A 27,438-nucleotide genomic window follows, 5' to 3' on the forward strand; every position below is an offset into this window, starting at 1 on the left:
ATGTTTTTGTTTTGTAGCCTGTAGAGAGCGTTCCTAAAAATTATGTCATTGACCTTTATGCTATCTTGGTAGGGTGAGGGTAAAGCTTATAGGGCAAGAATCTCTCTAGTTTTCTGTGTAGTTTTAATAAGGAATGGTGAGAAACATTGACAAATCCATAGCCAGGTCTTTTGAGTACCGTATGATTTTAACTTGCAACCCATATGTAACAGGCCTAGATGTTCAAGCTCACAAATTCAAACTGGACTGAGGTCAACTTCAGTTGCACAGTATTACCCTCTAAGCCAGACTGCAACCATCTTCATCAGCTCTGCTGTAACTGTTTGTAAAAGGTCATCATAGCTGGGTTTACTTACTGTTGATATTGTCACCAAGAAGGAGGGATGCAGGGGTCATCACATACTCACCCGAGCATCTAGACACTTCTTTGAGCCAGCTATGTACAACTCTGCCCTAATTGGACAAGGCCTTGAAGAGGAGCTCTAGAATACACAGACTGAGAATACTAGGGGAGTTCAACTGCACCCACCATGAAGAAACCATCATCCTTAAGACATTCAGACTTTCCAGTACAGAGACTTTGGGTTCACCCATGTTCCTGTCAGTACCACTTCTCAGGGCTCTGTTAATAAGCCCAGTAAAATACTTAGTTTTCTTAGGGGAAACTTCGGTGGAGTCTAACTTGATTTTGTCATTTGGATTCTGGAGGTTGTTGCTTAGAGCCCCCATTGGGCAAAATTTCTAAAACCACCTTTCTTTACATTCTTCACTCCTACATTTAATGAACTACCCATTACCAGCCTAGTTTCCCTCCTTCTTTGCTCAGAACGAAAAGGGATCTAGAAATAATGTGTGACTATATCATTCTGAGTATTTAATGACTGTCCTTGGTTAATGGGCATTCAAGAGGAACAGCTGCTTGAATCAAAGGAGAAAGCTGAGAGTTACTTGAGTGACAAATTCACCCCAGAAAGAACCTCAAGGAAGCTTAAGAAATGCTGCTTAAATAGTAATTTAATTCTCCTAACACTGATTGGCAGTTAAGAAGACAATGATTGAAAATGTCGGTTTGAAAACAGGTTGTCTTCAGGAGACTTAGCCAGGTATGGGTGTGGTAGCACATGCCTTTAACTTTTTTTATATTTTATTTATTTATTATGTATACATTCTTCTGCATGTGTGCCAGCAGAAGGCACCAGATCTCATTCAAGGTGGTTGTGAGCCACCATGTGGTTGCTGGGAATTGAACTCAAAACCTCTGGAAGAACAGTCAGTGCTCTTAACCTCTGAGCCATCTCTCCAGCCCCAGCACATGCCTTTAATCCCAGCACTCTAGAGGTAGATAGATCTCTGAATTCGAGGTCAGCCTGATGTACAAATCAAATTCCAACACAGCCAGGGCTGTTGCACAGAGAAACCCTGTACTCTGTATCAAAAAAAGAATTGGAAGAGAAAGAAGATGAAGATAAAGACAACGACTATGTAGAAATGGGTGTGGAGAGGAGCTGAATAGATGACTCATTGGTAACAGTACTTGCTGTTCTTTCAAAGGACCTAGGTTCAGTTCCCATCATTCACATGTTCCCATGATGACTCACAACTGTTGATAATTCCAGTTCCAGGAGATCCAACACCCTTTTTTGGCCTTTGTGGGTACCAAGTATGCACACACACTGGCAAATCATAAAATAAATAAGTGGACAAATAAATCTTTTAAAAAGTAACTATTCGGGTATTGTGGCACAGTCCTATAATCTCATACTGGAAAAGCTGAGGGATCACAGGAATTTCCACACAAGCTTTAACTACTTAGTGGTCTCAAGGACATCCAATAAGACTCTGTCTCAAATAAGGAAAAGAAAAAGTACATTTGAAGAGTTTCAGATAAGATATAGAAAGTCTCTAATTCCATTACTCCCTTTTGACAGGGTCAACCCAACAAACCTGCCAAATGTGGTGGAATTTGTAGCAGAGAGAGTCATATGGATCCATAAATATATATACCTGCCTTTCCACATTCCAGCATGTGTCTCTGATGTAAGAATATCTTGGAAGTGTCCAGTCAAAGCTTTATCAGTTCCCCCTACAAGCATCTGATGAGTAGCATGTAAGGTCAACTGAGTGGGATGGTAACCTGGACTAAAATGCTACTTAAGTGAAGGGAGAGGGGTGGCAGTCACCCACTTGTTGGTGGTGTCACAGATAAACTTACTTTTGAAGCTTCCAGAACCATCCACCACTTTCTCCTGATTTATTCCAATCACTGGTAACACAAAGTACCCTAGAACAACTTCCTCCCTCTGCAGTCCTGCTTCTTCGTATTGTAGCTTTCACTTGCTGTCTTTAACTATTACACAGAATTACATTTTTTTCAGTTCTTATTTTTGTTGATTTTATCTTTGAGACTGTAATTTAATTCCAGCACATTTCCCTTCTCCTTTCTTCCTCCAAATCCTCCCATACACCCTTCTCTGCTTTCCTTCAAATTCATTAATTGCCTCCTTATCACTAGTTTTTATTGCATTTGGGAATAGCTAGATATTACTAGATATAATCTGTTGAGTCTATAAAATGCCATTTGTAAGCATGTTCTCACCACAGATTCTTTGCCACTGGACAACCAATTGATGTGTCTTCCTTGGGAATGACTACCTCCTGGACTCCCAGTTTTCGCTCTGTTGCCTATAATTTTGTGTGGGGCTGGAGCCTCATAGGTTTTTCACCACCCAGTTTGGAGTGTTTGCTAATGGCCTTCAGTTCATATTTGGGGGTTATATTGGTGAGACTTAACAGGGAGGAGACACACTCTCATAGCAAACTCTCTGGTCCTCTGACTCTATAATACTTTCCACTTCCTCTTCCACAGTATTCACTGAGTGTGAAAGTGTTTTGTAGATGTATCCAATGGGATTGGGCTCTACGTCCTGCATTTTGATTCATTGTGGCTTTCTGTGGTGTTCTTCATCTGTTGCAAAGAGAAATTTCCTTAATGAGGGGTTTAGACTACACTTATCTGTGAGTATAGTGACCAATGTTTATGGATTATGCTGATTGTAGATTCTCCTCCAATAATCATGACTTCATTAGCAGTGAATATTTAGCTAGGTTTTCAGTACCAAGCATGGTTTCCCTCTTGTTGGACAGGTCTGTAAGTCCAATTAGAGAACTATTGGTTACCACCAAGGTATGTGTATCACTACTGCATCCACTGGGTTATTCTACCCTGCTGGTCATTGATGTTGTTATGGGTATCATAGATAGGTAGAACTATTGATTGCCTCCCTCTTTTGGAAGCTTACATGGTGTCTTCTGGTATTATGAAAGCTCTGTTCACTCTGTAGTCACTGAAAACTGATTATCTATTATACCCAGGAAAGGAAACAAGGAGGCTAGACCTAGACTCTTAGTGACCCTACATGCTCTGTTTTATTCAGTCTTGTTTGACTCAGTAGATTTTTGTTCTGCCTCTGTCACTCATTTCACTAAGGAATGTGCATCATTCCACTTGTCTATATAAAATTCCTTTTGGAGGAAAAGCATTGAGGAAAGAAAAGAAAGGGAAGGGTTCAACCTAAGAGTCAAAGCTGTTAACTTTTCCCTACACCTTGTGGATTAGCAAGGTATCCAGTAAGGTTCCCTGGCTTACTTAATGTATGTATCCTGCCCTGCAATGACATCTGAATACTGAAATTACATCTCAGTCAGAAAAAAATGGTCTGGGCATGTTTACAGACTGTCCAAACACTCATGCAGCAACAGTAACCAGGTTCCAAAGTAACCTATGAATACAACTGTGAATAGGTAAATCACAACTTACCTATTCCCTTTAAGCTAGTCATTTGGACATCTACAGGTACACACACCCTAAGGGCACATTCATCCAAGCCAGAAAATTTCAAGGGAGTGTGCGAAGGAATGGCTCAGATCCAGGGATGCTTCATTAGTTCTGACTTCCACCTGCTCACAGCACTCTGTTCTGCGTCCCACATTCCTCTGGTCTCCCACAGCTCCTGCCTTGCTTTGCCCAAAGGTGCCCTTTAGCCCTTGGCAGAGCTGGGGCTTAAACTGCAGCTATTTAAGGCAACCTGGTCCTCTTTGAAACTGAAGGAATCAAACATATAGAAAGTTCTGCCCCCAGCTGTTAAATGGGATTAATGCACTCATGAAAAACAGAAAGTATGGAAGAAGGAAGGAGAGAGGACGAAGCTATGGTTAATTATTCATACTTCTGACAAGCACTTTTAGCCAGATCTGATGGAAGAACTTTCTCTTATCTCCAAATTCCTCAGGACAAATCATTCTCCTCTAATTCCAGAACACTTGGCATAATCTGATCAACTAATTCTCACCAAATTCTCCAGGCAAGTGTGCTCATTTCTTTAGTTAATCAGCTATCCCCAACTTAAATTGAAATGTTTCATATTTTGCCCCCCATAGGATTAATTAGAAAAATAATTATCAGAATCGCATACATAGTTCAGCTTCTTGTCTGAGACTGGACACGGATATGCATGGCTTCACAAATGAAAAAAATGGTGATTATATTAACCAGGAAGCTTATTATACTTATTATTGTAGAGGAAGTCAGGATTCATTAATAATTGATATATTTACCTTATGTTATTCCCATTAAGGGAGTTTTAATAAGAAATATACACTAAGATGAAAGTGTGCCAATTTTAAAGACTACAGTCATTAAAAAGGACAAGCTTCACAATTGGTCCACTTGGGTACTCTAACTTAAAAGCCTCATCTTCCTACATACTTTAATCTTACTACTAGAAATTCAAAACTGCTCTATTATAAAAAAAGAAAAACAAACATTTCAGTAGCAATCCATCTCTGGAGAATTATCAGGATGGTCAATAGACAATCAAGAGAGGAAAGGAGAATAAACAAATGTCGCATGGTTTCAAGGGGCCATAGAGCCCCTCCCAAATCACAAAGCACAAGCGGGCATCATGGACTAGCTGGTGAAGAAAGTGGGTTAGTTTGGGCATGTCGGTGACTCCTCAGCCTCTAAACCTAATCTTTCTTAGCACTCAGGATCTGGAAAAACAGAAAAGTTCATTGGAAGTCACTTCTAATTCTGAAAGCCATGGCACAGTCTGGTCAAGGAATTTTCACTAATCATTCCTGTTCTTTGGCTACTGCTGTTTGGTGTTTGCAGCTGTAAATGTAATGGATTGGTTTGAATTGTTTTCTTTCTATCATTTTTTAAATGTATTTTAATACCAACCACAGTTTCCCCTCCTATTAGAGTCAGAGTCTTACTGTCTAGCACAGGCTAGCCTCAAACTCTCAATTGCCCTGCCTTTACCCCACCACCACCACCACCACCACCAATGCTGGTACTAAAGATAGGTAATCCTCATGTCAGGCTGAATGAAGCTGTCCTTGAGCCTTTAACTTTGAAAGACCACTAAGTTTGCAGCACAAACTCAGTACCAAGATTTAATATGCATAATGTCATTGATACCAATTAATTTTTTGAAAAACAAAAATTGGCTGTTAATGGTCCCAGCAGCTGAGAGAAAGGAAGAACACTCCCTGTGAAAGAGGAGATAAAGAGGAAGTAAAAGGGCAGGTAGGACGCTTACAAGACATCTCTTGCCCTGGGAAGACTTCAAGTTTCCCTTTTCCTCCAAGAGCCCCTTATTTCTGAGCCAGTATCTTTTCTTTCAAGGACAGCCAAGGAGAAAGCCCAAGACAGGTGGCTGTTTTTCCTTCCTCTCCCCCAACCTGGTTTTTTCTCAATTCCCACTATGTCCTTGGTCTGGGGGTGGTGAAATTTAAAAGCTTTAGAGTCATATAGACACGTAATCATCGTGTGCAGCTTTTAAAGTAAGTTGCGTCGGTTCAGGCTTGTGATCCTAGTACTTGGGAAGGAGGATACAGGGATATCCGCTTTTCAAGATCATTCTTGTTGGAGGCTACCCAAGGCTACGTGAAATCCTGTCTCAGTGAAACAAACCATAGGCAAATAAACGAGCCTGGCATGGGGAGGCTGAGGCAGGAGGACTGCTGCAAACCTTGGCTATATAGCAAATACAAGGCCAGCTTAGCCTACAAAGCAGGGCTTAGCCTCATTTTTTAAAAACGTCAACAGACAAAATAAATGAGGAAGAGAGATATGGGCTCTCTGAATAAGATGCAAATACGAACTTTCCCCCTTTTTATTGAGGTACATTTTTTGTCAAATTGATTTAATTTCTCTTATTTTTTTTATTTTCTGTCTATGAAGGAAAATTTCCATGCTCCAGAAAGACAGAAATGCCTGTTCTGGGTACAGTTCCCTGAAATGGGGTACCATATGTGCATCAGTAAACATTATGTGTAGAGTGAATTGAACCAAGCCTCATAATTAGGCAGTGAGGAAATTACTGTAGACCGGGAAGAATAAATCAGCAGTATTAGAACACTCTCCATTTTCTCTGAAGCACTTCAGAGTGCCGTAAAAGGCCCGTGTCACCATGATAAACACTGAGAAGAGATGTATTTAGAGCAAGACAACCTAAAAGGCACCACAATTCAAATAGGTCTTTGAGTCTGGACTCCAAGGTGTCATCCCATAAAATTTAAAGGCTGGTGTTTTGCTACTAAGGTGAGAGAGTCAAGCATACCATCTGACACCGAGACTATGGGGAGGGCCTTTCTCCTACAGCAGGTGCACTCAACGCTTTAATACACGGACTCTGGAACCGAGCCAGGAGGAAAGAATGCTCCCTTCGTGGTAAACAGTGAGGCAAGATGATAAAAACAGAATCAGTAAACTTTCCCTTCTGCTTCAGGCTTCAACACGGCTCAGCACTGCTGTTCTTTACTGTAATCCCGACTTTATTTACCATATTGACAGTGGTTCATTACCATTTATGTATGGATGTGGGTATGCAGGCAGGCAAACATGTGAGCATGTGCTCAAATATAAAGTCAGAGGTTAGCAGGGCGGCGGTGGCACACGCCTTTAATCCCAGCACTAGGGAGGCAGAGGTAGGCGGATCTCTGTGAGTTCAAGGCCGGGATGGACCGAGAGTCTCCAAAATAATACAGAGAAACCCTGTCTCGTAAAACAAACAAACAAAAAAGTCAGAGGTTAGCCTTGATATTGTTCCTCAGGAGTCAGCCACTGGGTCTTCCAAGGCAGGATCTTTCATTGCTCTGGAACTTACCAAATACACTATGCTGACTGGCTAAAAGGCATCAGGGATCGACCTGTCTCCACCTTCCCAGAGCTTGGATTATAAACTTGCATCATCATGCCTGGCTTTTTATGACAGTGCGTGGGACTGAACTAAAGCCTTTGGCTTGCAAGACAACTACATTACTGAATGAGCCATCTATCTCTAGCCTCTCATGGTGATATTTTCATTAATCTTGATTTCCTATAATGGTATATAAAATATTGCTTCTGTTGACTCCTGAATTTTGTTGATAATGTGTGCCTTAACATTTAGAGCTTGTCTCCCTTTTGACCATAGTCACAGCTCTGCTCCTTAGAAAGCACAGACTGAAATCTGGCAAGATGGCTCACGTGTAAAGTCCTGGCTACCAAGCCTGATGACCTGAGTTAGAGCGCCATCATCTTAACCACACGTTAAAAAAACAACCAACTTCTTCAAGTTGTCTTCTGACTTGTAACATTTTCAGTGATGTACACAGTCTCTCTCTCTCTCTCTCTCTCTCTCTCTCTCTCTCTCTCTCTCTCTCTCACACACACACACACACACACACACACACACACAAATGTCATTTCTAAATGTTCAAAAAAATAGGATTCTTTTGCCTACTCCCACTATAAGGGGCCAAAAGCAGTAAGACCATGTGTTCCTAATCTGGTCCAAGGGGGTAGAAGTTTTATAAAACAGAACTAAATATACATATCTGCCCTAGTCCATCACACAGAAGATTCTTGCAGATGAGAGGACTAGCTACATATTCATTTTAATATCTCATCTCTGACCTCAGTTCCTGACACATAAATCCTAAGACCTTTGTAATTTCCTGGCTGATGACTCCTAAAAGATAGTCCCTAAGCCCCTTAGAATTTCCTTGGCCCCTTAGAATTTCCTGGGCAAGAGATACATCCTTTGTTCTAATGAGATGACATTTGGTGGGCTCTCAGGTGACCTCAGGAAGAGAATGGTAAACAGCCAGGTGACTACAGGGCTAGAACATGCAGCTTTCCTCCAACCTCCAATCTCTGGAGAAATGAGAGAGGCCAAAGGTTGAATTGATTACCCATGGCTAGTGATTTAATCAATTGTGCCTTTGTAACAAAGCTACTGGAAGAACATGAAAGGACAGCATTCCAAATGGCATTCAGGAAGTTCCCAGTCTCGTCATGTGGGTGCTCACGTGTGATAGACAACAGGAGAAAGCACAGTACAGTGCAATTGTGAACCTCCCGGATGTCTGCCTACACGTCTTTTCATCTGGGGACTCATAATAAACTCCTTAATGCAAGTAAGTGTGTCCCTGAGATCCACCTGTCAATCTGATAAATTAGTGAAAACTCATGTGGATGGTAGGGAGCCAGGACTACTAGTGGCTACCTATTACTTACAAATGGCATATAAAGTCCGTGTGGCCGTGTGGAACTGAGCCCTTAAACTGTGAAAGCTGATGGTTTTGTTGGGTATTTAATTGAAGGTTGCAAGCTAGTGTTCTTAAACTGCCAGTTTTATAGAAAAATAATCCTTTTTTGGTGACTATATTCAATATGAATGAGTGGCAGTTGGAAAACCCCATGGGGTTTTTTCTGTCTCTTATAAGCCTTGAACATGGGTTCTTCCTCATACTAAACAGGTATTGCCTCTGTGAATGGAAGAGTCCAGTAGGGGATAGCAGGTATGATAAATGTCTAAAGTCCTGACACATCCTCACCTATATCAATCAAGAGGTTATGGGGAAGTCCAAAAACTCACTCAGATACAAAGGCAGTAAAATTCAAGGCTGAGGGGCTGGATAGACTATGGCTCAGTGCTTCAGAGCACCGGCTATTCTTCCAGAGAACCTGGGTTCAATTCCCAGCACCAACATTACACCTCACAACTGTATATAACTCCTGTTCCAGGAGATCTGACACCCTAATACAGACATGCATGCAGACAAAACACCAATGTACAAAAACACAAGGAAATAAATTCTTAAAACCATCCAATAAAAAGGAATTCAAAGTTGAGAGCACAGTAGGTCAGTGAGACAACTCCATGGTAAAGGCACTTGCTGCCAAGCCTGACTACCTAGGTTCAATTCCTAAGATGCTAATGGTAGGAGAGAATCAACTTCTGGAAGCTGTCTTCTGACTTCCACACCCTGTGAAACTCATGTGTTTTTTATTCTCAACCCCTCCCATCAGTCTCCATCTCTCTGTCTCAGTATCTCCATCTCTCTTATTCTCTTCTCTCTGACACACACACTAGATAGACAGATAGATAGATAGATAGATAGATAGATAGATAGATAGATAGATAGATGAGAGATAGATGAGAGATAGATAGATAGATAGATAGATAGATAGATAGATAGATAGATAGATGATAGACATTTTTTTAAAAACTGAAAACAGCCGGGCAGTGGTGGCGCACGCCTTTAATCCCAGCACTCGGGAGGCAGAGGCAGGCGGATCTCTGTGAGTTTGAGGCCGGGCTGGACCGACAGCCTCCAAAACAATACAGAGAAACCCTGTCTCATAAAAACCAAAAAAAAAAAAAAAAACTGAAAACATCTGAAGTTACTGGAAATGCTTGTGGTAACATAAATTTTCATTTTTTGTTTATTTGTTTTAGTCCTGGTCTCATTACATAGTCCACAGTGTCCTCAAATTCAACAATCCCCCAGGATTAGTCTACCTGGTACTTGGATTCCAGGTATGTCCAGCTTCAGCACAGCTTTGATGAAATCAAAATGCCCCACAACGGAGTCCACTATTTACTCTTTAGGCGAATGTATAAAGTAAGCCAAAGAATGGACAGCTTCTAGTTAAAGTGCATATTGTAGCATTTGATAAATGAACAATTTAGGAACTATAGCAGCATTCTTGTCTAAAACAGGAGCAAGTGTGGGAGGTTAGACCAAATACAGACATCCTCTACACTGTGTTTTGGATACAGTGACTGCTCTGATCACCTCCCTTTTCCCATTTCACCTCAACTGCAGGAATTAGCAGAACAGAGCAACTCAGCCATTGAAGCCCCACTTCATAACGTTTTCTTATTCATGCATATGCAACCCGTCTCCTCTCAGCAGGATATGCTATTAGAGTAAGGGCTGTGGGTCAGGATGTTAGACTTTGCCTTAAATCAAAATTAGCTAGGGAGAGAGGAGTCAAGCCGTTGTCCCTCTAGATTTGAGACATTTACCTTCTACAGGATCACAGAAATAGACTAAGCCACCTCATTAAGTGGACAGCATTTGCCAAGGACTTGCCAACTCCGTATCTAAAAAGCTATTTCCAATTCATTCAATTACATACCCTAGACTTGGAGATTACATATGTGTGGTAGCTAACAATGGTGCTGGTGCATGTCTACAATGCAGCACTCCTGAGCCTGAGGGAGGAGGACTCCTAGTTCAAGGTTGGTCTGTGCTACATACCTTCTGTCAAATAAACAAACAAAGACTTTGTTGTGCTAATGTTTAGGAATCTTTCCTCACAGTTTTTCCAGTGAAAGAGTACCTAATTCTTAATGAAGAGTTTCTCCCACGTGACCCTTCTCTATGCTATTGAAACCTCATATCTGTCTTGTACTTTCTTCCCCTTTCTCATTATGGTTTCTGTTGATTAGCTATGCCTGTATTGCTTATTTTTATAGTCCACATCTCTCTTACTGTACAATCATTTCTGATCTCCATGCTTCCACAGTGAGGTCAGACTTTGACTTAAGAACCAAATCCCTGGGGATTCTTGGCTGTGACAGGGTCTCGGTGCAAAATCACAAACTTTAGCATTTAGAAGAAATCATGGAGCCAACTGTCTTGTTGCTATAGCCTTAGACATAGCCTCATCTCTGTAGGAAGAAAAACACACTTAGATCCAGAAATAATTTTCAAATGTTTCCTGACAATGAATCTAAAAATAATTGGCCCCACTAAGGGAGATGTGAGAAAAAGAACTGAACGTGTTAACATTCCTGTTTACTGTAAATGCTTTAGATTGTCTGCAATTCACAATCAAAACGCTAGAGATCTAAACAGAATAGCACCTTTCCAGAGGCTACAGTGAGCCATAGTGCTAAAAGTCAGGGGTGGAAGTAGACAAGAACCAGCGTTTGACAGCCAACGCAGATTTCTTATTTTTTGTCTACACGGATACATGTCACTACAAATCCTCCTGTGGAGGAGGTGCTGTTGAAAACCACAGAGCAGCTAAGCCTACTAGCATGGGCCCTAATCCCAGACAGCGGGGAGACAAAAGCTAGATGATCACAAAAGTCCAAACTAGGCTACCCAGTAATTTTAAAGCTACTGTGGGTGATTGCCTGAGACCTCATCTTTAAATTAAAAAGTAGTAGTAGTAATAGTAATAATAATAATATAATAATAATAGTGGGACTGGGGGCCCTGGGCATTAACATCCAGGAACCAAAAAAAGGAACTCATAAAGCATCTCTCTCTCTCTCTTCTCCTCTCTTTCTCCCTTCTTCCCTCCCTCCTCTTTCCCAAATGCCTTCCGAGTATATTAGAATATGGACTGCCCACTTGCATGTGTTACTGCTATAGAGAATTGGGATGGTGTAAAGGTTATGAACAAGGTGACAGCCAGAGTGCTTGAGCTGCAAATACCATGCACACTCCACGTATCTATGGCTGTGCTAATTAGCTCTGTTTCCTCCTCTGTAAAGTGGACACACACAGTAATCAACTTTTCCCCTCACTCATCTAGTGTCAGGACTAAAAGTGATCAATCCATGGAATGAACCAGCACATCATAAAGTCTGTACATGGGTCAGCTAAGTCAGGTTACATTCTACGGACAGTGACTTTGCAAACTCTCACTGATGATGGTCCACTATTAGCCTGCGGTCTTCTCTCTGGAAAGATTCCAACAGAGGCAACTAGAAAATGCTATCATAATTGTAGGGTCTTCAGAGATAAATGGACCTTATGACACACATGTGATGTGTTTTCTTTTGGAGTTCTTAGATTTTTGTTGTATTACCAACCATGTAGTAATTATCTCAATATGAAAGTATCCTATACATGAATCTGTGTTACTGAGAATAGTTTTATTGTAACAGCAAAATTAAAACTTTTATCAAGCTGACCCTCACTATAATTCATTGTGAGATATTTCTCACAACTCATGAAGGTAAAAACCTTAGAACTACAGCCGGGTGGTGGAGGCACACGCCTTTAATCCCAGCACTCGGGAGGCAGAGGCAGGCAGATCTCTGTGAGTTCGAGGCTGGGCTGGACCGACAGCCTCCAAAACAATACAGAGAAACCCTGTCTCGTAAAAACCAAAAACCAAAAACAAAAAACCTTAGAACTTTGCTCTTGAGCCAGCCCTTTAGATGGTTCAGGGGGTAAAGGCACTGGCTGTCACACCTTACAACCTGAGTTTGATCCCCGAGAGCCACATGGAGGAAGTACAGAACTGAATCTTGAAAGCTGTTCTCTAAACCAAGCAGGAACCCAATGATCAAAATTAAGTTCCTGACTGGTTTGAGGAAAGAGAGTAGCTAAATTAGCCACTATTTATTATTTATTAGGGAAATCTTTGGTCCTAATGTGTTTATCAACTTTGAATAAAAGACTAACAAAAGAATCAAAACAATTGCCAGAATAAACTGACATCCTTGCATATATAGGACAGATTGAAAGTTGTTCACAGGTTGCATATGAAAGAACAACAGGCAGGCACAGCAGGCAGACAAGTTACTGGCCATGTCCCCTGTGAGTGAAGGATGGACTTTGAGGCATCTCTGCCCAGATAAGGAGTAAGCCAAAAGCATTGCATCCAGGCTGGTTCCAGAACCACAGCTGGGATAACCGCCCAGACATGGGGCCCACTGTGCCCACAGCTCTAAAATTAGAATATACTGCTCAGAATTGACAGTCCCATAAATCCATTTTTTTTTTCATCCCAAACGAAACACTCCTAAAAGAATTCTGTTATACTGCTGCCCATTGTCATGGATTTTAAATGGCAGGATGGATCTACGCCAATCAGTTTAAGCTGACACCCTTATGTTCCTATGACCTTTCCCACATTGTCTGACTCAACTCCCTTGGGGAATGTTGCCTCATGAGGGCATTTCTATTTGCCTGAAAATTCTATTTCAACAAAGATCTATTTCATTAAAGACTTTCAATTTTTTTTAAGTGTCTACAAATCTAACTCCATGTCCCTAATTAGGGACATCTAAGACAAGGTCTGTCATTGACTTTATTTATTTTAATTTAGTAAGTGGAACTTTGGAAGGCTCCAGGGTCACCCTTCTAAAGAGCTCTTCCCAAGGGCTAAGAGGAAGTACAAGAGACTGAAAGAGTGGGAATTCCTGTAAGTTGGTAGAAGTCTCACTTTAACCACAATACCTCATTCCATCTTTCTCTCTCTATCGGATTTGATTTCTCTAAATACCACATCAAGGTGTGACAGGGCAGGACAGTGCAGATGTTCCTCTATCTTGTATTCCTGCAGAGGTCGTTTCAGGTTTAACTAGAAATTAATCTCCTTGATGGAGAATTGTTGCACCCTTCCCCCATGGGGGTTCTGCTGACTGTTTATTACTAGGAGCTTTTAGCTAAACACTTCTCACCCCCTCCTCCCAGTAATGCCTGCTTGCAAGTTCCTGTTTCCCATCCTTTGTCTAAATGCTAATTCCTGTTTTGGGCCCACCTTTTACTGGAGGTCCCTGGGAACTTAGGTTTTTCCACCTTGCCTGCCTTTGGTCTATAAGGCTCCATGCTTGTAATAATAAATGCCATTCTCTTTGTAAGAATGAGCCACTGTCTTTGTCTTCATTTCACATCCTTAGCCCTTTGCCTCGGATGGTTGATAAGTATAGTAGCGCCATAGCCACAAACACACCAGCGGCTTGCTACATGGAATCTAGTGAAAAATTACTCAACTCGATTCTAGGACCTGAGGCCAAGACACCCAAGCTAGCCTATATTAGCTTCTGTTAAACTGTTTGCTTGTGCAGAACCTTCCCCTTCAGCCCCAGAGCAAGATACTAGGATGAGGTTTTTGCTTTTAAAAGCCCCTTGGTCTAAATGCTCAAGGATACACTTGCATTCCCAGCTGGCTGGAATAAAGACTTTCAATCAGCTATAAACTGCATCTGAGTGGTCATCTCTGGTGGGCTCCCTATAACAAGAAATGCAGAATGCATGTGTCCATGGACCTGGTCCTAGGTTACTGGGGGCTCTCCTTTATAATCTGTTATCAGGCAGGTTTATCTACAACTGAAAGCACCTCATCAGCAGAGAATATTCATGCAGACACTGTTGCATGTGACACCTAAGAGAAAATGTCTTCAATCCTATTAACTATCTAAATCTTTTATTCTTTTAATTTTAAGATTTATTTCATTTACTTTGTGTTTATACATGTCTGTCTGTGTAAGGGTATACCACACATACACAGGTGCCCATGAAGAGCAGAAAAGGATGTCAGATCCCCTGAAGCTTGAGAAATAGGGGGTTGTGAGTGACCTGACATGAATCCTGGGAAAAGCTACAAGCATTCTCCATTGCTAAGCCATACCTCCAGTCCCTAACTGCCCAAATCTAAGGGGCAGGGGAACTCAGCTGAGCCAGGAACATTAGTCACTGCACATCCCATCCAAATGGAGCTTCAATTTAGATCAGTGAACGTTTTGTGTCATACAGGTAAATGTGGAGAGACAGAAAGGATGGGAAGAAAGACAAAAATATCCCACCATATGGGTAGCCATGGAACTGACAGATGGGGACCATTTTAGTCCAAGAAAGACAGATTAAGAAAGAAAAAAAGGTGTTTGAACCAAATCCACAGATGTGGTGGGATATTATGCTATTACTGCTGTGTCTTAATACCATGAAACAATCCTGTTATCCCTCTTTCCTGCAAATGTGAGGGAAGAAAAAACTGACAGGCATAGCAGGGAACCAATGCTGCTTTGCCTACCACTGGGAATGCAGCTCTCCAGGAGGCTTATCTCAAGAGTCATTCAAATTCTACCATTCTCTTCTGCTAAAAGGCAAGTCTGGGAATTCCCTCACCACTCCTTCTTAATAAAATGGCAGAGATAGGGGAATGAGGGGCGACTCCTAAGTCTCTAAGTAGAGAGAACTGAAGAGTCAGCTCCTGGATACAAAAACCTAATTCCCTATTAGAACCAATAAATCAGAGAGGTAGGAGCCCATGTTGGTAGTCTGTTCCAGAGTCTTGGCACAGGCAATCCCTGTAGACCTGTCTCTCCTTCTAAAATCTGATTATTATCTCTTATAGGACCTCTGGTACAGGACATGAATGAATACCGTTCCTTGGATTCACACAAGAAGAGAAGATCAAGAGACTCCAGAGCTCTGGAGACTCCAGAGCTAGGCAGGATGGCGAGCGCCTATAATCTTAACTCTCAGAAGCTGAAAGAAGAGGTTGCTATGACTTCAAAGCTAGCTGGGCTACAAGTGAAACTGTCTCAAAGCAAAAGAGAGAAACAGGAGGGGGCACCAAAACAGTCATGCTACAGTCTTAGAGACAGAGTCAAGATAGTTATTTTAATTCAAAGGTTTGTCACTAGCTTCTTAAATCCTACTAGCCACATCATCTCATACCAGAGAGGATATGGATAGTTTGTCTCAGAGGGCAAGTTAGGCAGAAGTGCCCACCTCTCTTTTTGGTATTACTAACACACAAAGGGACAATCTTTTAATTTTTTTCAGGACAGTGTAGACAAGGCTGGCCGTGACCTCCAAAAGTTTGGCCTGTCTCTGCCTCCCAAGTGCTGGGATTAAAGGTGTGCACCATGACACCTTATTTCAAAGAAAAAAGAAAAACAACCACAAAAAGGAAATGTTGCCCGTAAGGTATTTTGTTAACTGGCAAATGAAAGTCTTCAGATTCTTGTGGAGGGTATTAGGTGAAGCATGATGTCCTTCCTGAAACATCCTGGTGGCATCCCAGAAGCTCCCAAGCAAAACTGTAGTGCTGTGGTTTGCATGTAAAAATGTCTCTCGTAAACCTTGGAGCACTCAGCCATAAAGGGGATGGCTCCATCAATCGCTCCCTGCAAGAGCTCTGGGAAGCCTTGGGAGAAGAGGCAGAAAGAGTATGAGAGCCATAGGGGATGGAGGACACCAGGAGAACAAGGTCCTCTGGATCAACCTGCTCAAAGCCCATATGAACTTACAGAGACTGAGGCAGCAAGCATAGAGCCTGTACCCAGCGGTTTGTACCAGGTCGACCCTCTGCTTTTATATTAGGGGTTCTAGGTCAGTATCTATATGGGATTCCTCAGTGTGAAAACAAGTGGGTCTCTGCTTCTTGTGCTTTCTCTTGGGCTCTTTTCCTTTGTTTGTTTTGTTTACTTTTGATGAGTTAGGTTTTGTTTCATCTTACTATATTATACTTTATTTTGTCTTACCTGTATCCCTTAGAAACCTATTTGTTTTCAAATGAGGAACAGAAAGGGGGGAGGTGTGGAGGGGAGGAGAGGGAAGGGGGAGCTGGGAGGAGTAGAGGGAGGGGAAACAGATAAAGTATGTGAGGGAAAAATCTATTTTTAAGAAAAGGAATGGGAAAAAAATGTCTCTCCCCGGCCCAAGAACTTCTTTGCTTCACCCCCGGTTGCTGATGCTGTTTTGCAGGGCCATATATAAATCCTTAGGGAGTGGCCTCTCAGTTGAGGACATGGGACTCTGTAGGGAGGGTTTGAAGTTTAAGGTCTCAAACCACTCTTCTTTCTACCAGACATGAGCAAGAAGCTTTATCTCCAAGATCTTTACCTCCCTACCATGATGCCCTATGTACCTTCCAACAGTGGATAGAGAAAATGTGGTACATTTACAAAATAGATTACTACTCAGGAGAAAAAAAAATCTATGGAATCTTGAAATTTGCAGGCAAATGGATGGCACTAGAAGAAACCATCCTGAGTGAGGTAACCCAGTCACAAAAAGACAAATATGGTATATACTCACTCATATATGGATTTTAGATATGGAGCAGGGGATTGCCAGCCTACAATCCCATACCAGAGAGTCTGGGAAACAGGGAGGACCCTAAGAGAGATATGCTTGGTACCCTGGAGAAGGGGTATGGAACAGGATCTCCTGAGTGGAAAAGGAGCATGGGGGTAGGGGAGAGGGATCTGGGAGAAAGACAGGGGGAGAGGAGGAGTGGAGAAGAGGACATTGGGGAACAGGAAGGTTGAGTTGGAAGAAAAATAGAGAAGAGCAGGATGAGAGATACCATAATAGAGGGAGTCATTACAGGTTTGAGGAGAAATCTGGCACTAGTGAAATTTCCAGAGATCTACAAGGATGACACCAACTGGCAATCTAAGCAATAGTGGAGAGGCTACCTAAATGCCCTTCCCCTATAATGAGATTGATGACTACCTTATATGCCATCCTAGAGCCTTCATCCAGTGGCTGATGGAAGCAGAGACAGACACCCTTGGCTAAACACTGACTGAACTCTTGGAAGCCAGTTGCACAGAGGGAGGAGTGATGAGCAAAGGGGTCAAGACCGGGCTGGTGTAACCCACAGAAACAGCTAACCTGAATAATGGGGAGCTCATGGACCCCAGACTGATGGCTGAGAGGCCAGCATGGGACTGATCCAGACCCCCTGAATTTGGGTGTCAGTGAGAAGGCCTTGGCAATCTATGGGGCCTCGGGTAGTAGATCAGTATTTCTCCCTGGCATAGGAATGGACTTTGGGAGCCCATTCCACATGGAGGGTGCTCTCTCAGCCTGGACACATGGGGGAGGGAATAGGCCCTGCCTGGGATGATATGACAGACTTTGGAGATCTCCCATGGAGGGCCTCACCCTCCCTGGGGAGCAGATGGGATGGGGTAGGGGACTGGGGGTGTTGGTGTGGAGGAGGAGAGGGAGAGGGAGCTGGGATTAACATGTGAATCAAGCTTGTTTCTAATTTAAATAAAAAAGAATTAGAAACAAAAAAATTAAAAGAAGCCAAAATAATCTCTCATCTTTGAAATTACTTCCTGTAAAGTACTTGGGTCCCAGCAACAACTTTAGTTGAGAAAAGTAACCAATGTATCTTGTTCTGGTTTCAAACACATCAAGGACATCCATAGCCATTCCTGTCCCGGCTCCTTAATGATCCTAAATCTGCTTGGTGTGCCACAGAAGTGAATGGCAGACACAGTGGCACTGATCTAATCTTTCCACGGTTGCAGAAAGCATGGTAGATCCTGCCTTTGGCAGTAGTTCATTCTAGCTAACACAATCACCTTAGTGATGACAGCAAGCTTATGCAAAAGCTGCTGGAGGAAGAGGGAAGGGTTGCTAGGCAGACCTCAAAGTGCATGTGTCAGGGAGATGAAAACATAGGGTATAATCTCTTCTAGATAGAGCACACTACCAATCGAAGTAGGGTTCATCACAAGACAATATAAAAATGGTTCCAGGAGTGGATGAAACAGGAGATAGCCATACCAAGTGTGTTGAACCAGTCTCCAAAAGGAAAATATCGTCTTATTTCTCATTAGTGCATTAGTGGTTCCTTGATTTTATATATGGTTAAATAGTGTGTGTACATGAGAAAGAGGGGAGGGGAAAGTACATATAAAACTATCTAGGAAGGCAAAGGACTAATGGAAATAGTGAAGGACAAGAAAAGAGATGCCAAAGGGTTATAATGCGACTGTGTATAATGTACAATATTTACACAATATTCTGGGTATGGGATACACAGCTTTAATCCCAGACCTGGGGAAGCAGGGGAAAATTTAACTCTAAGTTCAAGGCCAGCTTTCCCTATGTAATGAGTTCTAAGCCAGCCAGAGTCATAGGGTGAGAACTTATTTCAAAATTATAAAATAAAACAATCTACATTCATGCAAACTTAAAAATAATTTTTGAAAACTTTATTGTATTTCCTGTGTATGGGTATTTTGCCTGTATGTATGTCTGTACCACATGTGTGCCTGGTAACCACAGAGGCCAGAAAGGAGCATCATCAGATCCCCCTGGAATTAACATTACAGATGGCTGTGTGCAGTCATGTGGGTGCTGGGAATCGAACCTAAGTTCTGTAAGAGCAGTAGGTACTCTTAACCACTAAATCATCTCTCTAGCTCCAAAATGAGTATTTTTAAATCAAATATTGAATATACCACTTAAGATCTGAACACAGATTTTTAGGAAAAGTGCATTTTGAGCCATGTGTTCTGGGATGACTTGTTAGCTGCACAGCCTCAAATCAGTGCTTCTCAACCTGTGGGTCATGACACCTTTGGGACGGCATATCAGTTAGATATTTACAATACAACTTATAACAGTAGCAAAATTACAGTTATGAAGTAGCAATAAAATAATTTTTTGATCCGAGGTCACTACAACATGTGGTACTTATTAAAGAGTTGCATCATTAGGAAGGTTGACAACCACTGCCTTAAATATAAACCAAAACAAAAGCACACAAGCAAACAATAAATCCCTCAGGAAGCACCTTGTAATAATGAAATCATATCTGTTCAATACACCATTTACTCATTATAAATCATTTCCATGATTAAAAAACAACCCTTGAAGTCGACATTAGTGATTATTCCTAAAACATTTGCCATGAGAAAACCACTTCCATCTCCCAGATAAGATCCCCCCCACAAAAAAAAGAAATGGAATCATCAGAATAATGATATCAATGCCCATTTAGTCCATACCACAAATTCTTATTTTGGTTCTGGGTTTCCCTAAAAATAATTTGAGAAACACCATAACTACATCTCCAATGAAATACATTAGATCATAAACCTTAATGAACCCATTGTATTAAGGGTTTTATTTCTCATTAAACATTAGCAATCTAGTACACTATTCAATACCTTGGACATTTGGTAAGAACTCTCATAGATCAGTAAAAGGTTCCTGCCCTGTATGGATTCAGAGACTAAAAACCAGATGTGTGACAGGTAGTGGTGGCACACACCTTTAATCCCAACACTTGGGAGGCAGAGGCAGGCAGATCTTTGTGAGTTTAAGGCCAGCCTGGTCTACAGAGTGAATTCCATGAAAGCCAGGACTGTTTCACAGAGAAACTCTGTCTAGGAAAGCCAAAAAGGAGGAGGAGGTGGTGGAGGGGGAAGAGAAGAAGAAGCAGAGGCCGAGGCAGAGGCAGAGGCAGAAGCAGAAGCAGAAGCAGAAGAAGCAGAAGCAGAAGCAGAAGAAGCAGAAGAAGAAGAAGAAGAAGAAGAAGAAGAAGAAGAAGAAGAAGAAGAAGAAGAAGAAGAAGAAGAAGAAGAAGGAGGAGGAGGAGGAGGAGGAGGAGGAGGAGGAGGAGGAGGAGGAGGAGGAGGAGGAGGAGGAGGAGGAGGAGGAAGGGAAGAAGAAGGAGAAGAAGAAGAAGAAGAAGGAGAAGGAGAAGGAGAAGGAGAAGGAGAAGGAGAAGGAGAAGGAGAAGGAGAAGGAGAAGGAGAAGGAGAAGGAGAAGGAGAAGGAGAAGGAGAAGGAGAAGGAGAAGGAGAAGGAGAAGAAGAAGAAGAAGAAGAAGAAGAAGAAGAAGAAGAAGAAGAAGAAGAAGAAGAAGAAGAAGAAGAAGAAGAAGAAGAAGAAGAAGAAGACAAATGTTCACAGTGGAGAATTCAAGTTCCTACCTGAGATGTTCATGTCTTGTTCAATGAGATGCTACCTTTTAGGTTATTAACATGGGTCTTGAAGTTAGTTCATATCTTGGCTCAGCAGTTTTCTAATTGCTAAAAGATTTCTATCTATGTATATGTAGATGAGATGACAAATAGCCACCTGAATTAGTAATCTCTAACATGAACACTCTAAAAGGAACACTCTGAAAAAAAAATCACAAATTTCTTTCGGTAAAAATAGGAAGCAAACCATACCTGTCTCCTCAGATCTCTTGTTTTCTTGGTCATCTTGTCAATTGCAATGTTGAGAGGGTCTCCTTTTTCTTTCCTTCCAGTCTATTAAGAAAAGAAATCATTTCTTGTTTATAAAATTCAATATCAAGGACATTAATCAAAAAGGAAAGCAAAACATTTGTTTAAGTATATGATGAACATGGCTAGGTGACTAAAATTATTTTTCTGAATTACAAATTAAAATAAAAAAGTCAGTAGAGTTTCAAGATAGTTACATCCATGTTTAACTCTTTTTACATCCATTTTCTTCCTCTCCTCCCATTTATGAATAAAATACATAATACAAGATATGTCCTGCTTTTGATTTCAAAGACAAATATAAAGGGATTCTTGGTGATGTAAACATGATTATAAAATAAAAGATGAAATGGTTTTTTAAGAAGAATTCATAGGGTCCAAGGAGAAGACTCAGTGGATAAAGTACTTGATATGGTATAGCCTGAAGACCAGAGTTTGTATCCCTAGAGTCCACATAAATGTCAGGTCAATTGAGCAACCCACTTGTAATTCCAGCACTCAGAAAGCTGAGACACAGAATCCCCTGGAATACACTGACTAGTAGGGCTAGTATACCATTGAGTTCTGGGTTCAAGTGAGAGACCCTGCCTCAATGATCAAATTGAAGAACAATAGAGAAATACTTCCGTATGCACATGTGCAAACATACCTGCACAAACACATGCGTACATACAAAGAACTTGCATATATGCATACATAGCACACATACACAAAAGAAAAGTTTAAAAACAGATTCTCCATTGTTAAAATTAAAAAGTTTATGCCAATATTTCAAAGACCACATTACAGACTTTGTACCAAGATTGAGAGAAATGCCTTTCTATCCAGAAAATTAAGAACGTATCATCTCTCTTCTATAGAGCAGGAGAGGTGCCAGGCATAGCCATAAGCAACTCACAGCTTGTGATGATGAGCAGTTTTCCTTATCACTCCAACATAAGTTACAGAAGCAAAAAAAATAGATAATAAACACACATCAATGAACTATTCACTTTAAATTGACTAGTTCTGTGTTCATTTTTTCCATTTCCGTGAGGTCTAAGAAACACAAAGAAAACTAAACAAAGAGAATCTGCATTATTTCTAATTTTAAAAGTTTAGATTTTGTTTACAGTTATTTCATTCACTTGTGTGTGGAGCTGAGAGTAACTAGGATTTCATTATGGTTGCCATGTAGAGGTCAGAGGACAAGAAGTTAGTTCTCTTCTTCTACTACGTGTGTTTCAGGAAACAAACTTGGGTCATCGGGCTTGACAGAAAGCACCTGTACCTGCTGTGCCATCTTGCCAGTCCTCCACTGTTTTGTTTTATTTTGTTTTTACAGTGACAAGATTCCTATGGGTTCAAATTTCCTATGGGAGCATTGATGGCATGCCATCTTCTACACAAGAGGCAATCATTTTCAAAGAAATGTGAGGAAGCTACTAAATCACCAAAACCTTAGTCTAACACCCTATCAAGTTGTTTGTTTGTTTATTTATTTATTTGTAGTCCTAAGGCCACACCATCTCTTGCTTCAAAACCCATCTGTACAGATTCTCACAACTCTCCGTAGCTGAGGATAAAATGAGTGAGACCCTAGGTGACAATATTCTGCCTAACAGATGATCTGTTTGGAGGAAAGAAGTGGCCATGTGTCAGGCACATAGTAGACTCTTTTCATGAAAAAGACAAAAACAAACAAACAAACAAACAAACAAAAGCAATACCTAGATATATGTAGCCCATACAGACACATAGGCATGAGAATTGCTAGCAGGGCTGAAAGCAGCTACTTTTTTCTGCAACTTGCTGCATTAAGCCAGTTTTTTTCAAAACAAATATATGATGCATAGCCTTACAGGGTTTTCATTGAAAAGTCAAAAATCAGGGCATATGTGTGCATATTTTTAGTTGTGGAAAACTCTACAAACCCTTCCTTCCCCACTCTCTAAGCTCACACACTAACTCTGTCAGATGTACACATTGAGGTGGTTAGTGGGAAGATCTTAAAATAAAGAGGCTCAGATTTTACAACTTTGAAATATCAGCCCGCAAATAGCTCCAAGAAAACAAAAGTATATGAAGAAGAATGGGGTGGTTTGCTGTTTCTGAAAAACAGAGGAATGAGGTCGTGTTAAGCATGAGTGCCCCCAGCATCCAGCCTTCCAGTGCTCAGGGATGGACACTCGTTCAACAACCAGTCAGTCGCTACTCTTCTTCTTTGATTATTTTACAAATAGCATGCTTGTGATAAAAAATACAGGACCCTTTGCAGGAGGTCTGAACCACTGCTGTCTTTCTGAGAGCCATATAATTCCCATTTCACCTCCATTTATTAGAATAGTAAAATCTTACTCAGAAAGTAAAAGTTGCTGTGTGTGGTGGTACACATAATTAATCTCAGCACTTGGGAGACAGAGGCAGGTAGATTTCTGTATATTGAGACCCTGTCTGAAAAAAAAAACAGATAAATAAATACTAAAAGTTTTGAGTTAACTGTGGCTAGAACAATAGAAAAGCTGTCTGTTCAAAGATGGGTGAAGGCATGCAGGGAAGATGATTCCATGAATAGAGCACTTGCCTGCCAAGTATGAGAATCTGAGATAAAATTCCTACAACCAAAGTAAAGCTAGATGTGACAGCATACACATCTGTAATCCCTGATCCCCTATGGAGAGATTTGTGGTGCAGACAGGGAAATATCTAGAAGGTAACAGGCTAGCTAATCTGACACATGCAATTCAGATAAAAAAATAGATACTGTATAAAACAAATTGGACAGAAAAGACCAAAACCTTAGATTGTCCTCTGACCTTCATACACTCACTGTGGTACACAATCATGAACACACACACACACACACACACACACACACACTCCACTACCACCACTATTACCACCAACCACCATCACCAAAACAACTCAAAAATATTTAAATATAATAGCTTTAAAAATAAAATGAATTATGGTATCTTGGCTACAGGAAATACTTAGTGGATAAGAGTAAGTGTCCGATATAAGGATCTCCTTATTCTGCTATTGACATATCTTTATTGTCTTTTCATCAATAAGAAAAATGACAATAGAGACAAGTAATAAAACTGGGGTCAGCCTCAAGCTCTATTATAGAGCTATAGTCCTGAAAACAGCTTGGTATTGGAACAAAAATAGACAGGTAGACCAATGGAATCAAATTGAAAACCCGGGTATTAACCCACACACATACGAACATCTGATCTTTGACAAAGAAGCTAAAAATATACAATGGAATAAAGAAAGCATCTTCAACAAATGGTGCTGGCATAACTGGAGACTGGCATGTAGAAGAATGCGGATCGATCCATGTTTATGGCCTTGCACAAAACTTAAGTCCAAATGGATCAAAGACCTCAACATAAATCCAGCCACACTGAACCTCTTAGAAGAGAAAGTGAGTGGTACCCTTGAACGAATTGGTACAGGAGACAGCTTCCTGAACATAACACCAGTAGCACAGACAGTGAGACCAACAATTAATAAATGGGACCTACTGAGAAGCTTCTGTAAGGCAAAGGACACAGTCAGCAAGACAAAAAGGCAGCTCACAGAATGGGAAAAAAATATTCACTAATCCCACATCTGACAAAGGGTTGATCTCCAAAATTTACAAAGAACTCAAGAAGCAAGTCTCCAAAACATCAAAGGACCCAATTAAAAAGTGGGCTGCAGAACTAAATAGAGAGATTTCAATAGAGGAGTCTAAAATGGCTGAGAGGCACTTGAGAAAGTGCTCAACATCCTTAGCCATCCGGGAAATGCAAATCAAAACAACTCTAAGATACCATCTCACTCCTGTCAGAATGGCTAAAATCAAAAACACCAATGACAATTTATGCTGGAGAGGATGTGGTGAAAGGGGGACACTCCTCCATTGCTGGTGGGAGTGCCAACTGGTTCAGCCACTTTGGAAATCAGTATGGAGATTCCTCAGAAAAATTGGAATAAACCTACCACAAGACCCAGCAACTCCACTCTTAGGCATATATCCAAAAGATGCCCATTCATACAACAAAGATGTCTGTTCCACTATGTTCATAGCAGCTTTATTTGTAATAGCCAGAAATTGGAAGCAACCTAGATGTCCCTCAACCGAAGAGTGGATAGAGAAAATGTGGTACATCTACACAATGGAGTACTATCCAGCAGAAAAAAATAATGGAATCATGAGATTCGCAGGCAAATGGATGACACTAGAAGAAACCATCCTGAGTGAGGTAACCCAGTCACAAAAAGAGAAACATGGCATGTACTTTCTCATATATGGATTTTAGACATAGATCTGGGGAGTGCCAGCCTACAATCCTATGGCCAGAGAGTCTGGGATACAGAAACTTCATTTAGTGGCTGATCAAAGAAGAGGCAGACTCCCTTGGTTAAGTACTGAGCTGAACTCAAGAAAGCCAGTAACAGAGAGGGAGGACTGATGATCAAAGGGATTAAGACTGGGCTGGTTTAACCCCCAGAAACAGCTGACCAGACAAAGGTTAACTCTTGAATCCCAGGCATCAGCCTGGGAATCCAGCATGGGACTGATCAAGACCCCCTGAATCTGGGTGTCAGTGAGGAGGCCTAGGTAATCTATTGAGCCTTGGGCAGCAGATCAGTACCCATCCCAAGTATACACACGGACTTTGGACTCCCCTCCAACAATGTGAGGTGTACTCTCACCCTGAACTCTTGGGGAAGGGTCTAGGCCCTGCCCTATATGAAATGACAGACTATGGACACCCCCATGGAGGGCCTCACCCTCCCTGGGGGAATGAGGGGATAACGGGGGGGGGTTGGGAGGAGGGCACGGGAGGAGGGGAGGGAAAGGGAGAGGGACCTGGAACTGACTTGTGAAGCAACCTTGTTTCTTATCTAAATTTAAACTGGAAAATAAAATAAAATAAAACTGGGGTCAGAAATTAAAGCACTGGTCTATGGTCCCAAGACTAAGGAGGCATGAAAGAATTCACTAATCAAGATAAATAGTTTTGTGAACTCTTTAAAACAGAAAAATGAAAGCAGAAAATGAGTCCATGCGGAGCAAAATAGATACAAAATTTAAATTAAGACAAATCTGACAAGGCATGGTTTAGGACAGGGCCATCCAAGCAAGTCCTGCATCAGATAATACTAAATTTGACAAGACATGATTTAGGATAGGGCCACTGAAGCAAGCCCTGCATCAGATATTTTCTACTTAAAAACTAGGGAAATAGCAACCTGCCTGCAAGACATACCCACTGGTGTATTAGTGGCATAAATGTTACAGAAGTAATCAACCACTTTTTATGGGATTAAAAAGCCTCTCTATGAGATTGATTCCATATCTGACCACATCTGAGTCCAAGAAACTGATAGGTCATGGAACCTTAGGGGAAGTCTACAAATATTATTGTACTAAATGAACATAGCAATAAAATGACTTCCAGTGAAAAAAAGTTAAAACTATGGATAAATATTAGGAATGTTGCTCATGGGATAAAGTGCTTGCCTAGCAGGCCTGAGGGCCCCAGGATCCTTTTACAACCATGCATAAACTAGTTAGTGCAGTAACACTGATCTATAATCCCACACTTAGGAGGTAGGGTAGGAAGAGCAAAATTATCCTCAGTTGCATGCTACGTTTAAGGCTACCCCAGGCAGATATCCTCTCAATTAAAAAAAAAAGTCATATTTTCATAATAAAAAACTAAAAAGAAAAATAATCATTGTCTAAAATTCTGGCTTGGCTTGGTGTTCTGCGATTTTACATGCTGAATATAGTACGTATACACCCAGAGGTTAACACCAGTACTTAAGTGACTGGTATTGCTACAGACACACGTGGGAGGCTTGGCTGTTCCTTTCTGTAAGCAGAAGGCAACATGTGTTTCCCATGTGGCATCAATAACCTGAATGTCAAGCACGCATTTGTCAGGCAGGATCGCTGTGGGAGGCACAGTAAAAGGAAAAGCTTAAGCTTCCCTCTTCTCAGAAAGGCTCTCATACAAATGGGTTGACTAGAACATGAGGCTAGCAATATGGGTGACAATGAGCTCCTTGAGATGGCAAATAAGGGCACTATGAAGTCCCTAAATATAAGATAGGGTTAGAGAACATTAGCACACCATCAGCTCTGGGTTAGGTGAGAATAGAAAGAGGAGTACCATTTTGAGTGGCAGGAAGAGACAAATGACATGACGAGATGGGATCTGAAAGGATAGTGAACAGAAAGAGCCAGCCGTCACTGCATGAAAAGAAGGGATCACTCTGACAAGCGACAGGGATTATTTCCAGGAGAGCTTCCTTCCAGTGTGAATGCTGCTGACTGGATTTTAACCTGCAAACCTGGAGAAGTCTGGTGACATCAGTA

At 41.3% G+C, this 27,438-nt stretch overlaps 1 protein-coding gene across 4 annotated transcripts in view; it reads right to left on the reverse strand.

The window, feature by feature from the left end:
• Ctnna2 (catenin alpha 2) overlaps positions 1-27,438 on the reverse strand; it is a 1,132,589-nt gene that overhangs the window by 255,936 nt on the left and 849,215 nt on the right. For all 4 annotated transcript variants that reach the window (XM_005078277.4, XM_005078278.4, XM_040738184.1 and 1 more), the window contains exon 8: positions 21,021-21,101. In XM_005078277.4, the coding sequence (XP_005078334.1) occupies positions 21,021-21,101 (81 nt within the window). The remainder of the gene's footprint in view (positions 1-21,020; positions 21,102-27,438) is intronic.

Source organism: Mesocricetus auratus, unplaced genomic scaffold, assembly GCF_017639785.1.
Source record: "Mesocricetus auratus isolate SY011 unplaced genomic scaffold, BCM_Maur_2.0 Super-Scaffold_100676, whole genome shotgun sequence".
NCBI classification, from domain to species: Eukaryota; Metazoa; Chordata; class Mammalia; order Rodentia; family Cricetidae; genus Mesocricetus; species Mesocricetus auratus.